The sequence below is a fragment of the Gobio gobio genome (genome assembly GCF_949357685.1).
Source record: "Gobio gobio genome assembly, chromosome: 19".
In the NCBI taxonomy this organism is placed as follows: Eukaryota; Metazoa; Chordata; class Actinopteri; order Cypriniformes; family Gobionidae; genus Gobio; species Gobio gobio.
The window spans coordinates 1,750,483-1,762,982 of NC_137112.1; the positions used below are offsets into that span (position 1 = coordinate 1,750,483).

At 37.4% G+C, this 12,500-nt stretch overlaps 2 protein-coding genes across 17 annotated transcripts in view; both read right to left on the minus strand.

Annotated features, from left to right (window-relative positions):
* Positions 1-3,592, minus strand: part of syngr2b (synaptogyrin 2b) — a 17,484-nt gene extending 13,892 nt beyond the window's left edge. For all 15 annotated transcript variants that reach the window (XM_079845175.1, XM_079845180.1, XM_079845170.1 and 12 more), the window contains exon 1: positions 3,320-3,592. In XM_079845175.1, coding sequence (XP_079701301.1) covers positions 3,320-3,424 — 105 coding nt within the window. In that variant the 5' untranslated portion in view covers positions 3,425-3,592. The remainder of the gene's footprint in view (positions 1-3,319) is intronic.
* A 3,631-nt stretch (positions 3,593-7,223) lies between these two features.
* LOC307143241 (Fc receptor-like protein 5) overlaps positions 7,224-12,500 on the minus strand; it is a 15,453-nt gene continuing 10,176 nt past the window's right edge. Inside the window, exons 6-11 of one of the 2 annotated variants that reach the window (XM_079844619.1) lie at positions 11,516-11,815; positions 9,457-9,558; positions 9,338-9,362; positions 8,136-8,202; positions 7,786-7,842; positions 7,224-7,707 (exon numbers count right to left, since the gene is read on the minus strand). In XM_079844619.1, coding sequence (XP_079700745.1) covers positions 7,651-7,707; positions 7,786-7,842; positions 8,136-8,202; positions 9,338-9,362; positions 9,457-9,558; positions 11,516-11,815 — 608 coding nt within the window. In that variant the 3' untranslated portion in view covers positions 7,224-7,650. Of the gene's footprint in view, positions 7,708-7,785; positions 7,845-8,135; positions 8,203-9,336; positions 9,363-9,456; positions 9,559-11,515; positions 11,816-12,500 lie in introns of both variants that reach the window. The other variant, XM_079844618.1, reaches the window with a different exon arrangement.

A 12,500-nucleotide genomic window follows, 5' to 3' on the forward strand; every position in this document is an offset into this window, starting at 1 on the left:
TCATAAATATTACACAATTTTACCATTATTAAAAACAAGTGATAAACAATCTGTGTCACAGAATACACTCGTTTGTTCACAGTTTGAACGTTCTTGTTTAATTTATGTTCAGATCTGTCGCTTTCGGTATAAATGATATCCAGACAGCTGAGATTATCACGGTCATAGTTTGCTGTTGTTCCAACCTCGACAAAATCAATGATAATCTGACATTAAAGTCGCTTTTACAAACGTGCCTTAGGATAAAACATTACTGTTTACTAATCAGTGAAAGTTTCTCTCAGTTAAAGGAACGCTCCACTTTTTTTGAAAATAGGCTCATTTTCCGAGTCCCCTAGAGTTAAATAGTTGAGTTTTACTGTTTTTGAATCCATTCAGCCGATCTTTGTATCTGGCGGCAGCACTTTTAGCATAGCTTAGCATAAATCATTGATTCTGATCAGTCCATTAGCATCTCATTCAAAAAATGACCAAAGACACTTTCAATATTTTCCTATTTAAAACTTGACTCTTCTACAGTTACATCGTGTGCTAAGACCAACTGAAGATGAAGAGTTGTGATCTTCTACACCTACTATATGGCTAGAACTACTTTCTCATTCCTGCGTAATAGTCGCGGATCTTCACGGCCGTACCATTCAAAAACGGTAAAACTCAACTATTTACTCTCGGGGACTTGTATGAGCCTATTTTCAAAAAAAGTGGAGTGTTCCTTTAAAACAGCTCAAACTAGCTTAAAGGGTTAGTTCAGCCAAAACTGTAAATTGTGTGATTAATGACTGAGCCTCATGTGGTTGGACACCCGTCAGACCTCCGTTCATCTTCAGACACAAATGAAGATATTTTAGTGTAAAGCTGATGCTCTGAAAGGCCTCCATTGGCTCAACTTTACACTCTCAAGACCCTTAAAAGACACTAAAGACTAAAGTTACAAAGTCCATCTCACTACAGCGGCTCTACAATAACTTTATGAAGACCAGAATAGTTTCTGTGCGCAAAAAAACCCTAAATAACGACTTATATAGTGATGACGATTTCAAAACACGGCCTCATGAAGCTTCAGAGCGTTATGAATCAGTGAGTCGATTCAGCGGTTCAGAGCGTTATGAATCAGTGAGTCGATTCAGCGGTTCAGAGCGTTATGAATCAGTGAGTCGATTCAGCGGTTCAGAGCGTTATGAATCAGTGAGTCGATTCAGCGGTTCAGAGCGTTATGAATCAGTGAGTCGAATCAGCGGTTTGGATCGCCAAATTTCAGCAGTTTGACACGCGATCCGAATCATGAATCGACTCACTGATTCATAACGCTCTGAACTGCTGAATCGACTCACTGATTCATAACGCTCTGAACTGCTGATTCAACTCACTGATTCATAACGCTCTGAACTGCTGAATCGACTCACTGATTCATAATGCTCTGAACTTCTGAATCGACTCACTGAATCATAACGCTCTGAACTGCTGATTCAACTCACTGATTCATAACGCTCTGAACTGCTGAATCGACTCACTGATTCATAACGCTCTGAACTGCTGAATCGACTCACTGATTCATAACGCTCTGAACTGCTGAATCGACTCACTGAATCATAACGCTCTGAACTGCTGATTCAACTCACTGATTCATAACGCTCTGAACCGCTGAATCGACTCACTGATTCATAATGCTCTGAACTGCTGAATCGACTCACTGATTCATAACGCTCTGAACTGCTGAATCGACTCACTGATTCATAATGCTCTGAACCGCTGAATCGACTCACTGATTCATAACGCTTTGAAGCTTCATGATGCCGTGTTTTGAAATCGTCATCACTATATAAGTCGTTATTTAGGGGTTTTTTGCGGTTGGGTGTCCAACCACATGAGGCTCAGTCATTAATCACACAATTTACATTTCTGGGTCAACTAACCCTTTAAGCCTCGTCTGTGAAACCGGGATTAACCCATTGCCCAACACACCGGCTGAACTGAAAGCTTGGATTGGTAAAGCAAACGAGTCAGACCTGTCTGTTATCGCCTGAAGAGGAGAGAGAGAGAGAGAGACAGAGAGAGCGAGAGAGAGAGCGAGAGAGAGCGAGAGAGAGAGAGAGAGAGAGAGAGAGAGATGCAAATGTGTCACGCAGGAGGTCAAGCCACCGGTGCGACACAAACCAAACTTTCTAATCCCTGCAGAGCAACTCAAACGTCAGCCGGTTCTCGAGTTACCTGCCATCTGCTGTGTTTACATGACGGAGGACGGGGGACATTCTGTCCTTCTGATGGTGTGTATCATGTGATAGTACACAACTAACCAACCCCTGGCCCGAGTGCTCATGTGACTGGAGAGAGTCCGACTCAATCAAACACAAACACAAGGTCATCTGATGCAGGACGAGATCAGCGTCTGTGGAAAGCCCCTTCACTAGTGGGCGGCACTGAAAGGGTTAAATCACCCAAAAATCTAAATGATCGCATGATTTACTCGCCCTCAAGCCATCCTAGGTGTGTGTGACATTCTTCTCTCAGACAAACACAGGGGGGGGGGGGATTTCAAAGCCCAAAAAAGTGCCCCCCCATCATAAAAGTGATCCAAACGGCTCCAGGGGTTAATAAAGCCAACAAAAAAATCCAGATGTAGAACTTTATAAACTATAATGAGTATTTTTATGATGGAGGGACGCACTTTTCTGGCCTTCAATATCTCAGTTACCATTATAACGGCTGGAAGAGTCAGGATATCTTTAAATATCGAACTGTGTTCGGCTGAAAGGAGAAAGTCATATCCATCGAGGATGGCCCATGAATCACGCGATAATTTGCATTTTAGGGTGGTTTAACCTTTTAACAGTTGAGGACGTTTCTAAAGTTCAATGGAAACTGAAACAGTCAGACGGAAGCAGATCTTCCCCAGCCAAATCAGAGAACGTTCTCTCAAGGTTCTCGCAATGTTACACACAAACGTTCCTCCAGTAACATTAATAATGTCCATGGAATGTTTTTTTTTCTGAAATGTTTTGGTTGGACATTTATGAAATGTTACTTGTTTTATAACGTTCAGAAAACATTCAGAGAACATTCAGAGAACATTCAGAGAATGATACAATAGAATGTTTCCAAACGATTCAATTCAGTTGCAAAATGTATCAATTGTAAAACGACTTCAAAAGGCACTAACTGAAGTGATACTGGGACACTGTCCTACTTTTATACTTTTAAAACTTGAAATAAAAATATTATAAAGTGAAACATGATTAAAGCAGTGAAAAGACTGGTTTCTACCGCCTGATCCTGCTCGAGTATTGATCACGGTGAGTTGAACGTGACACATGTCACTCACCCAGCTGAGGATCCGAATGATAGTTTGAGGCTGTTTGATGAATTTGATGAGATCGAATCCCGCTCCGGCGAGAGAGGCTCCGTACGCCACACTGCTCGACTCCATCGGTGAAACAAACACACTCTCTCTCTCTCTCTCTCACTCACACAAACACACACACACACACACACACACAAACACACGCGACAGCTGAAAACACAGCTCGGACACACACCACCGGTGCAGCTGCTTCCTCAGAGACTGGTGTCAGTTTCGCGAATGAATCGTTCGTTTGAACCGGCTCTTTTTGATGAACGCAGTGTATGGCAAGCCGGTTCACATTTAATCCTTAAAACGTACTGGTATTTATTTTCATGCTAAGTACTTATTCAATAGATAGCATACTAGTGCTTATTCTCTAGGTACTAGTGCCTTTTAAAAGGGTTCTATAAAAAGTTCTTATTTTTTAGATACTGCTACTCTGTCATTAGATACTAGTACGTATTTCGATAGTGACTAGTTACACATTTTAAATTTTTGCCCTTGACTTCTATGGGGATCTGTCATTCAAATATCAACTATTCAGTTCTGACTAGTATGTATTCCAATTGTGATTGGTACATATTTATTAGATACTAGTGCTCATTCAATATATACTATTACTCATATATTAGATACTAGTGCTCATTCAATATATACTATTACTCATATATTAGATACTAGTACTCATTCAATAGATACTATTACTCATATATTAGATACTAGTACTCATTCAATAGATACTATTACTCATATATTAGATACTAGTACTCATTCAATAGATACTATTATTCATATATTAGATACTAGTACTCATTCAATAGATACTATTACTCATATATTAGATACTAGTACTCATTCAATAGATAATATTACTCATATATTAGATACTAGTACTCATTCAATAGATACTATTACTCATATATTAGATACTAGTACTCATTCAATAGATACTATTACTCATATATTAGATACTAGTACTCATTCATTAGATACTATTATTCATATATTAGATACTAGTACTCATTCAATAGATACTAGTACTCATATATTAGATACTAGTACTCATTCATTAGATACTAGTACTCATATATTAGATACTAGTACTCAGTCAATAGATAAGAGTACTCATTCAATAGATACTAGTACTCATTCAATAGATACTAGTACTCATATATTAGATACTAGTACTCAGTCAATAGATACAAGTACTCATTCATTAGATACTAGTACTCATATATTAGATACTAGTACTCATATATTAGATACTAGTACTCAGTCAATAGATAAGAGTACTCATTCAATAGATACTAGTACTCATTCAATAGATACTAGTACTCATATATTAGATACTAGTACTCAGTCAATAGATACTAGTACTCATTCAATAGATACTAGTACTCATTCAATAGATACTAGTACTCATATATTAGATACTAGTACTCAGTCAATAGATACGAGTACTCATTCAATAGATACTAGTACTCATTCAATAGATACTAGTGCTCATTCAATATATACTAGTACTCATATATTAGACACTAGTACTCAGTCAATAGATACGAGTACTCATTCAATAGATACTAGTACACATTCAATAGATACTAGTACTCATATATTAGATACTAGTACTCAGTCAATTGATACGAGTACTCATTCAAGAGATACTAGTACTCATATATTAGATACTAGTACTCATTCAATAGATACTAGTACTCATATATTAGATACTAGTACTCATTCAGTAGATACTAGTACTCATATATTAGATACTAGTACTCATTCAATAGATACTATTACTCATATATTAGATACTAGTACTCATTCAATATATACTAGTACTCATTCAATAGATACGAGTACTCATTCAATAGATACTATTACTCATTCAATAGATACTAGTACTCATATATTAGATACTAGTACTTATTTATTAGATACTAGTAATTATTCATTAGATACTAGTGATCATGCAATAGATACTAGCACTTATTCAATAGATACTAGTACTCATTCAATATATACTAGTAATCATTCAATAGATACTAGTACTCATTCAATAGATACTATTACTCATATATTAGATACTAGTACTCATTCAATAGATACTAGTACTCATATATTAGATACTAGTACTCAGTCAATAGATATGAGTACTCATTCAATAGATACTAGTACTCATTCAATAGATACTAGTACTCATATATTAGATACTAGTACTCAGTCAATAGATAAGAGTACTCATTCAATAGATACTAGTACTCATTCAATAGATACTAGTACTCATATATTAGATACTAGTACTCAGTCAATAGATACGAGTACTCATTCATTAGATACTAGTACTCATATATTAGATACTAGTACTCATATATTAGATACTAGTACTCAGTCAATAGATACGAGTACTCATTCAATAGATACTAGTACTCATTCAATAGATACTAGTACTCATATATTAGATACTAGTACTCAGTCAATAGATACTAGTACTCATTCAATAGATACTAGTACTCATTCAATAGATACTAGTACTCATTCAATAGATACTAGTATTCATATATTAGATACTAGTACTCAGTCAATAGATACGAGTACTCATTCAATAGATACTAGTACTCATTCAATAGATACTAGTGCTCATTCAATATATACTAGTACTCATATATTAGATACTAGTACTCAGTCAATAGATACGAGTACTCATTCAATAGATACTAGTACACATTCAATAGATACTAGTACTCATATATTAGATACTAGTACTCATTCAATAGATACTAGTACTCATATATTAGATACTAGTACTCATTCAATAGATACTATTACTCATATATTAGATACTAGTACTCATTCAATATATACTAGTACTCATTCAATAGATACGAGTACTCATTCAATAGATACTATTACTCATTCAATAGATACTAGTACTCATATATTAGATACTAGTACTTATTTATTAGATACTAGTAATTATTCATTAGATACTAGTGATCATGCAATAGATACTAGCACTTATTCAATAGATACTAGTACTCATTCAATATATACTAGTAATCATTCAATAGATACTAGTACTCATTCAATAGATACTATTACTCATATATTAGATACTAGTACTCATTCAATAGATACTATTACTCATATATTAGATACTAGTACTCAGTCAATAGATATGAGTACTCATTCAATAGATACTAGTACTCATTCAATAGATACTAGTACTCATATATTAGATACTAGTACTTATTTATTAGATACTAGTAATTATTCATTAGATACTAGTGATCATGCAATAGATACTAGCACTTATTCAATAGATACTAGTACTCATTCAATAGATATTATTACTCATATATTAGATACTAGTACTCATATATTAGATACTAGTACTCATATATTAGATACTAGTACTCATTCAATAGATACTATTACTCATATATTAGATACTAGTAGTTATTCATTAGTATTTATTCCAAATGTTACTAGTAAGATTTTTAATTTAACCCTACTGTGGCCATTCTGAATAGTCATAACATAACACCATAATATAACATAATAGAGTAAAAAAGCAGCTGCAACTAGTAAGATATGTTACTAATTACAATTAAAAAATATACTAGTGTATAATAAATAAGTACCAGTATCTAATGAATAAGTACTAGTATTGAATAAGTAGTAGTGTCTATTGAATAAGTACTAGTAGCATGAAAATATATACTAGTACGTTTTAAAGATTAAATGTTAAGCCGGCTTGCCATACACAGTGAGCGGTTCATTAACACGAACTGTTCAAAAGAACCGACTCGCCAAACTGATTCAGACTTCCCGGCGCTGTTGCACAGAGTGAAAATCCAATAAGGTTAAAGTTACCACAAATCATCACAGATAAAATTACGTTAGTTTAATGATTAAAAGTTGATTATGATATCAACACACAATGATGTTGTTCTCTGCTCTTCACAAACACACAAACACACACACATGAAAGTGATCCAGTACATGCAAATCATCATTAAAATGAACATTGTCGGGTTCATCAAAACATAAACATTATTTATCTGCGATCTTCCATCCACAACACCACACGGCCTCGTTTGAATCTGACAGTAGACACATTGTTGGCTGGTCCTCGCTTCTGATTGGTCGGCCATGTCAACCCATGAGTGCTTGTCTATTGTCTCGGTCTGAATAAAGCTTTGTCTGAGCAGAATAATACGTGACGAATGAGTGAAGATATGCTTATGTCTGTGGGAATCCAAACAGCCTGACTTAACGGATTAAACTCCCAGAAATGAAACTGTGTGTTGTTATTTTGCGACGGCGTCTTCATACAGGAGAGTTTCATCCACAGATTCGTCTTCATCCTGAACAAAACAAGCCCAATCTCAGCTGACAGTGTTCACACAAAATTATTATTATTATTTTTAAATAATAAGGAATACCTGAGCAGAATCCCACATTCTGTCAGCGATGGCGTCTTCCTCATAACCCTCCAACATCTCATCAAATATAAGAACACACACACACACACACACACACACACACACACACACACACACACACACACACACACACACACACACACACACACACACACACACACACACACACACACACACACACACACACACACACACACACACACACACACACACACACACACACACACTAAACACATGAGCTTCCTATGCAAATTATGCTCTTTTAGGTCAAATACTGTATGTGTCCTTCATATTGCAAACCCAGAATGCATTGCGATTATAAATGATGAAGTAAATGCATCCATCCTCACTAGATAATCTTCCTCTTCATCTTCCGGGTTAACAGAGATTCCCATTGTTCTGTGTTGTTCAGTGAGTCTTGAATAAAAAAAGTAGAACATTAGTTCAGTTTGACGTTATGTTAGAGTTATGAAGTTGTAAAATTTAAAAGGGTTGAACGTGTGACGGAGTATTTCTGTGCCACACACACTCCTTCAGGAGTCACACACGCTTCAGAAAGTGTTTTTAGAGTACGGCCCTGTGTGACATCATAAAGGGCGGAACTCCTTATATGGGCACTTCTCCCGAATGAGCACACACACGCACACACACACACACACACACACACACACACACACACACACACACACACACACACACACACACACACACACACACACACACACACACACACACACACACACACTCACACACACACGCACGCACGCACACACATACATACGCACACACACTCACACACACACGCACGCACACACACACATACGCACACACACACGCACACACACACACACACACTCTCTCACACACACACACACACACATCACTGAGCTTCGTTCGGGTTACAGGAGCCGTCGGCGGCGCTGGTGTTGTGTTTTTAGACACGAGATCAACAATGTCACTAAAGAAGTGTGTGTGTGTGAGTCTGTGTGTGTGTGTGTGTGTGTGTATGTGTGTGTGTGTGAGGGAAAGATCACCTTGTTCAGCTTCACAAATAACCAGCGTTAAGGGAACAGTGGATGCAGTTTGTGTTTCCGGAGTTCTGCAAGTGTGTGTGTGCATGTGTGTGCGCGCATGTGTGTGTGTGTGCGCGTGTGTGTGTGAGTTTGTGCACGTGTGAGTGTGTGCGCGTGTGAGTACGTGCGTGCGTGTTTGTGAGTGTGTGCGCATGTGTGTGTGTGAGTGAGTATGTGTGTGTGTTTGCGCGTGTGAGTGCGTGTGTGTGCTCGTGTGAGTGTGTGTGTGCGTGTTTGAGTGTGTGCGTGCATGTATGCATGCGCGTGCGCGCGCGTGTGAGTGCGTGTGTGTGCGCGTGTGTGAGTGAGTGTGTGTGCGCGTGTGTGTGTGTGCATGTGTGCGTGTGTGTGTGAGTGCGTGTGTGCATGCGCGCGTGTGTGAGTGCGTGTGTACGTGCGCGTGTGTGTGCATGTGAGTGCGCGCGTGTGTGTGCGTGTGCGTGTGTGTGTGTTATGACCCTTTTAAAAAAAAAACTCACAAGTGTTTTCTTGAATATCTTCTTCCTGAGAAGACAAATTATTATAATGAATAAGTGATTAGTTCATAACACATAATAACCAGTGAATCCTTTATTATATTTAAAGCAGATAAACTCACGCAGCACGACTCCATAAACACAGCAGGCCATCAGTGCGCCGTTCAGCAGAGCGAAGCAGCTCAACACCACCAGCAGCAGCGCAGCAGACACTGCGTTCACAACTGACACACAACACACTTCCCTTCAGTCTTCTCTGAGCAAACGCTTTACAGACGCTTTTCTGGTCCTAAGGACACGTTTCATTGTGATGCATTCCATGAATGATGTATAAATAATGTTGTTGTGCTAACGTTTTGAGAACATTATTAAAGACCAGATAACGTTGAATAAACGTTCTATTAACGCTACTGGAAGAACGTTTGTTCATAACCTTGAGAGAATATTCCGTTATAGGATTTTCATAGTAATTGTATTTTTCTTTAGAAATATTTGAAAAAATTTTTTATAATTTAAAATGAATTAAATTAAAGGGATAGTTCACCCAAAAATGAAAATTAGCCCATGATTTCCTCTCCCTCAAGTCATCCGAGGTGTGTATGACATTCTTCTGTCAGACGAATAAAATCTGAGTTATATTACAAAAGTCGCTGATAATCCAAGCTTTAGAATTAGATTTATTGTTGCTCTGTTTTTGAAGTCCATAAAAAGTGCATCTGTGGGTCATATAACTGCTCCAGCGGCTCTGGGGTGTTAATAAAGGCCTTCTGAAGCGAATCGATGCGTTTGTGGAAGAAAAATATCCATATTTAAAACGTTATCAAGTAAACTTTCGGCCTCCGCCTTCTGTGTAAAAGTGTTGAATGCTGAAAGTGAAACTCCAGATGTGTGTGTGACGTCATGACGAGCGGAGCTGAGCGTTAGTCTTTCCATCCGCAGGAGAACTTTACACACTTCCAGAAACTGAACACAGAAGGCGGTCGGTCGAAAGTTTACTTGATAAAGTTTTAAATATGGATATTTTTCTTACACAAACGCGTTGATTCGCTTCAGAAGGCCTTTATTAACACCCCAGAGCCGCTGGAGCAGTTATATGACGCACAGATGCACTTTTTATGGACTTCAAAAACAGAGCAACTATTACTGCTGTTATAAAGCTTGGATTAGCCTGGACTTTTGTAATATAACTCAGATTATATTCGTCTGACAGAAGAATGTCACACACACCTCGGATGACTTGAGGGAGAGGAAATCAGGGGCTAATTTTCATTTTTGGGTGAACTATCCCTTTAAAAATTATTTTAAATGAGTATACAGTATCATAAAGGAAAATTATAAATATGCTAAATATATTTGTAAAAAATTGCACTGTCAAATCAATTAATCACGATTAATCGCATCTAACATAAATAAAAGTAATTTGTGTAATGTAAAAGTTTATGTTTATATTAGGGCTGTCAAAAGATGAATTGCGATTAATCGCATCCAAAATAAAAGTTTGTGTTTACATAATATATGTGTGTGTACTCTGTTAATTATTATTTATATATAAATACACACACAAGCATGTATATATTTAAGAAAAAAATATTATTTTTATATGTAAAACATTTATATATATATATATATATATATTATAGATTATATAAATGTATATACAGTATATACATGCAAATATTTCTTAAATATATACATGCTTGTGTGTGTATTTATATATAAATAATAATTAACAGTAAACACAAACTTTTATTTTGGATGCGATTAATCGCGATTAATCTTTTGACAGCCCTAGTTTATATATTATTATATTTATTCATACATTATATATATATTATGTTCTTGCTGTGAGAACCACACTCACATTGTGTAAATTATTTATTGTTTATTGTAGAGTTTACTGTGCTGTGAGTAATTGTGGGCGCATCAGTGTAATCTGATGCTGCTCTAAATGTTGTACATGTCATGTCGTGACTACTATGTTGCTCGGAACTGCACCAAGAATTTCACCTGCTGTTGCACTTGTGTACATGGCTGTGTGACAATAAAGTGATTTGATTTGATTTGATTTAAACACAAACTTTTATGTTAGATGCGATTAATTGCGATTAATCGATTTGACATTACAAAAAATTAATTAATTCATGACATCATGATGAAGTAAATATATTTCATACTCCATACCCTCTTTATTGATCAGCATGTTGGGGCTGCGGATGCGGATGCTGTTGTCAAACCTGTCGAAAGCTTCGCAGTGGTAAAGCCCAGCGCTGTCCCGGCCCACAGACAGAGTCAGAACCGAGTCATCTGACGAGGACACCACATAGAAAGCTCCACGGCCCTCCAGCCGGTTGCTGTTGAGGAACCAGCGGTACTGAGGGAACGTTCCCCGCTCCACCTGACAGCGCAGAACCACAAGGTCCACCTGGAAGTACCGTTCTGTGTGAGTGACAGGCGTCAGCGTCACAGCGCCCCCTACAGACTCTGAGCAGGAGAGGAATGGGTTTTTACATGATCTCTGAGCAACAGTTCATTGAAAAGGGTTGAGTGATAGGGATGGGCGATACCACTTATTTTGTTTTCGATACCGTTACCGATACATTCAAGGCCAGTATCAATGATATTGGTACCGATACCGATACATTCAAGGCCAGTATCAACGATACCGATACCGATACTTTCAAGGCCAGTATCAACGATATTGATACCGATACCGATACATTCAAGGCCAGTATCAACGATATTGGTACCGATACCGATACATTCAAGGCCAGTATCAACGATACCGATACCGATACTTTCAAGGCCAGTATCAACGATATTGATACCGATACCGATACTGATACTTTCAAGGCCGATACCGATACTTTCAACGATATCGATACCGATACCGATACTTTCAAGGCCAGTATCAACGATATTGATACCGATACCGATACTTTCAAGGCCAGTATCAACGATATTGATACCAATACCGATACTTTCAAGGCCAGTATCAACAATATTGATACCGATACCGATACTTTCAAGGCCAGTATCAACGATATTGATACCGATACTTTCAAGGCCAGTATCAACGATACCGATACTTTCAAGGCCAGTATCAATGATATTGATACCGATACCGATACTTTCAAGGCCAGTATCAACGATATCAATGCCGATACTT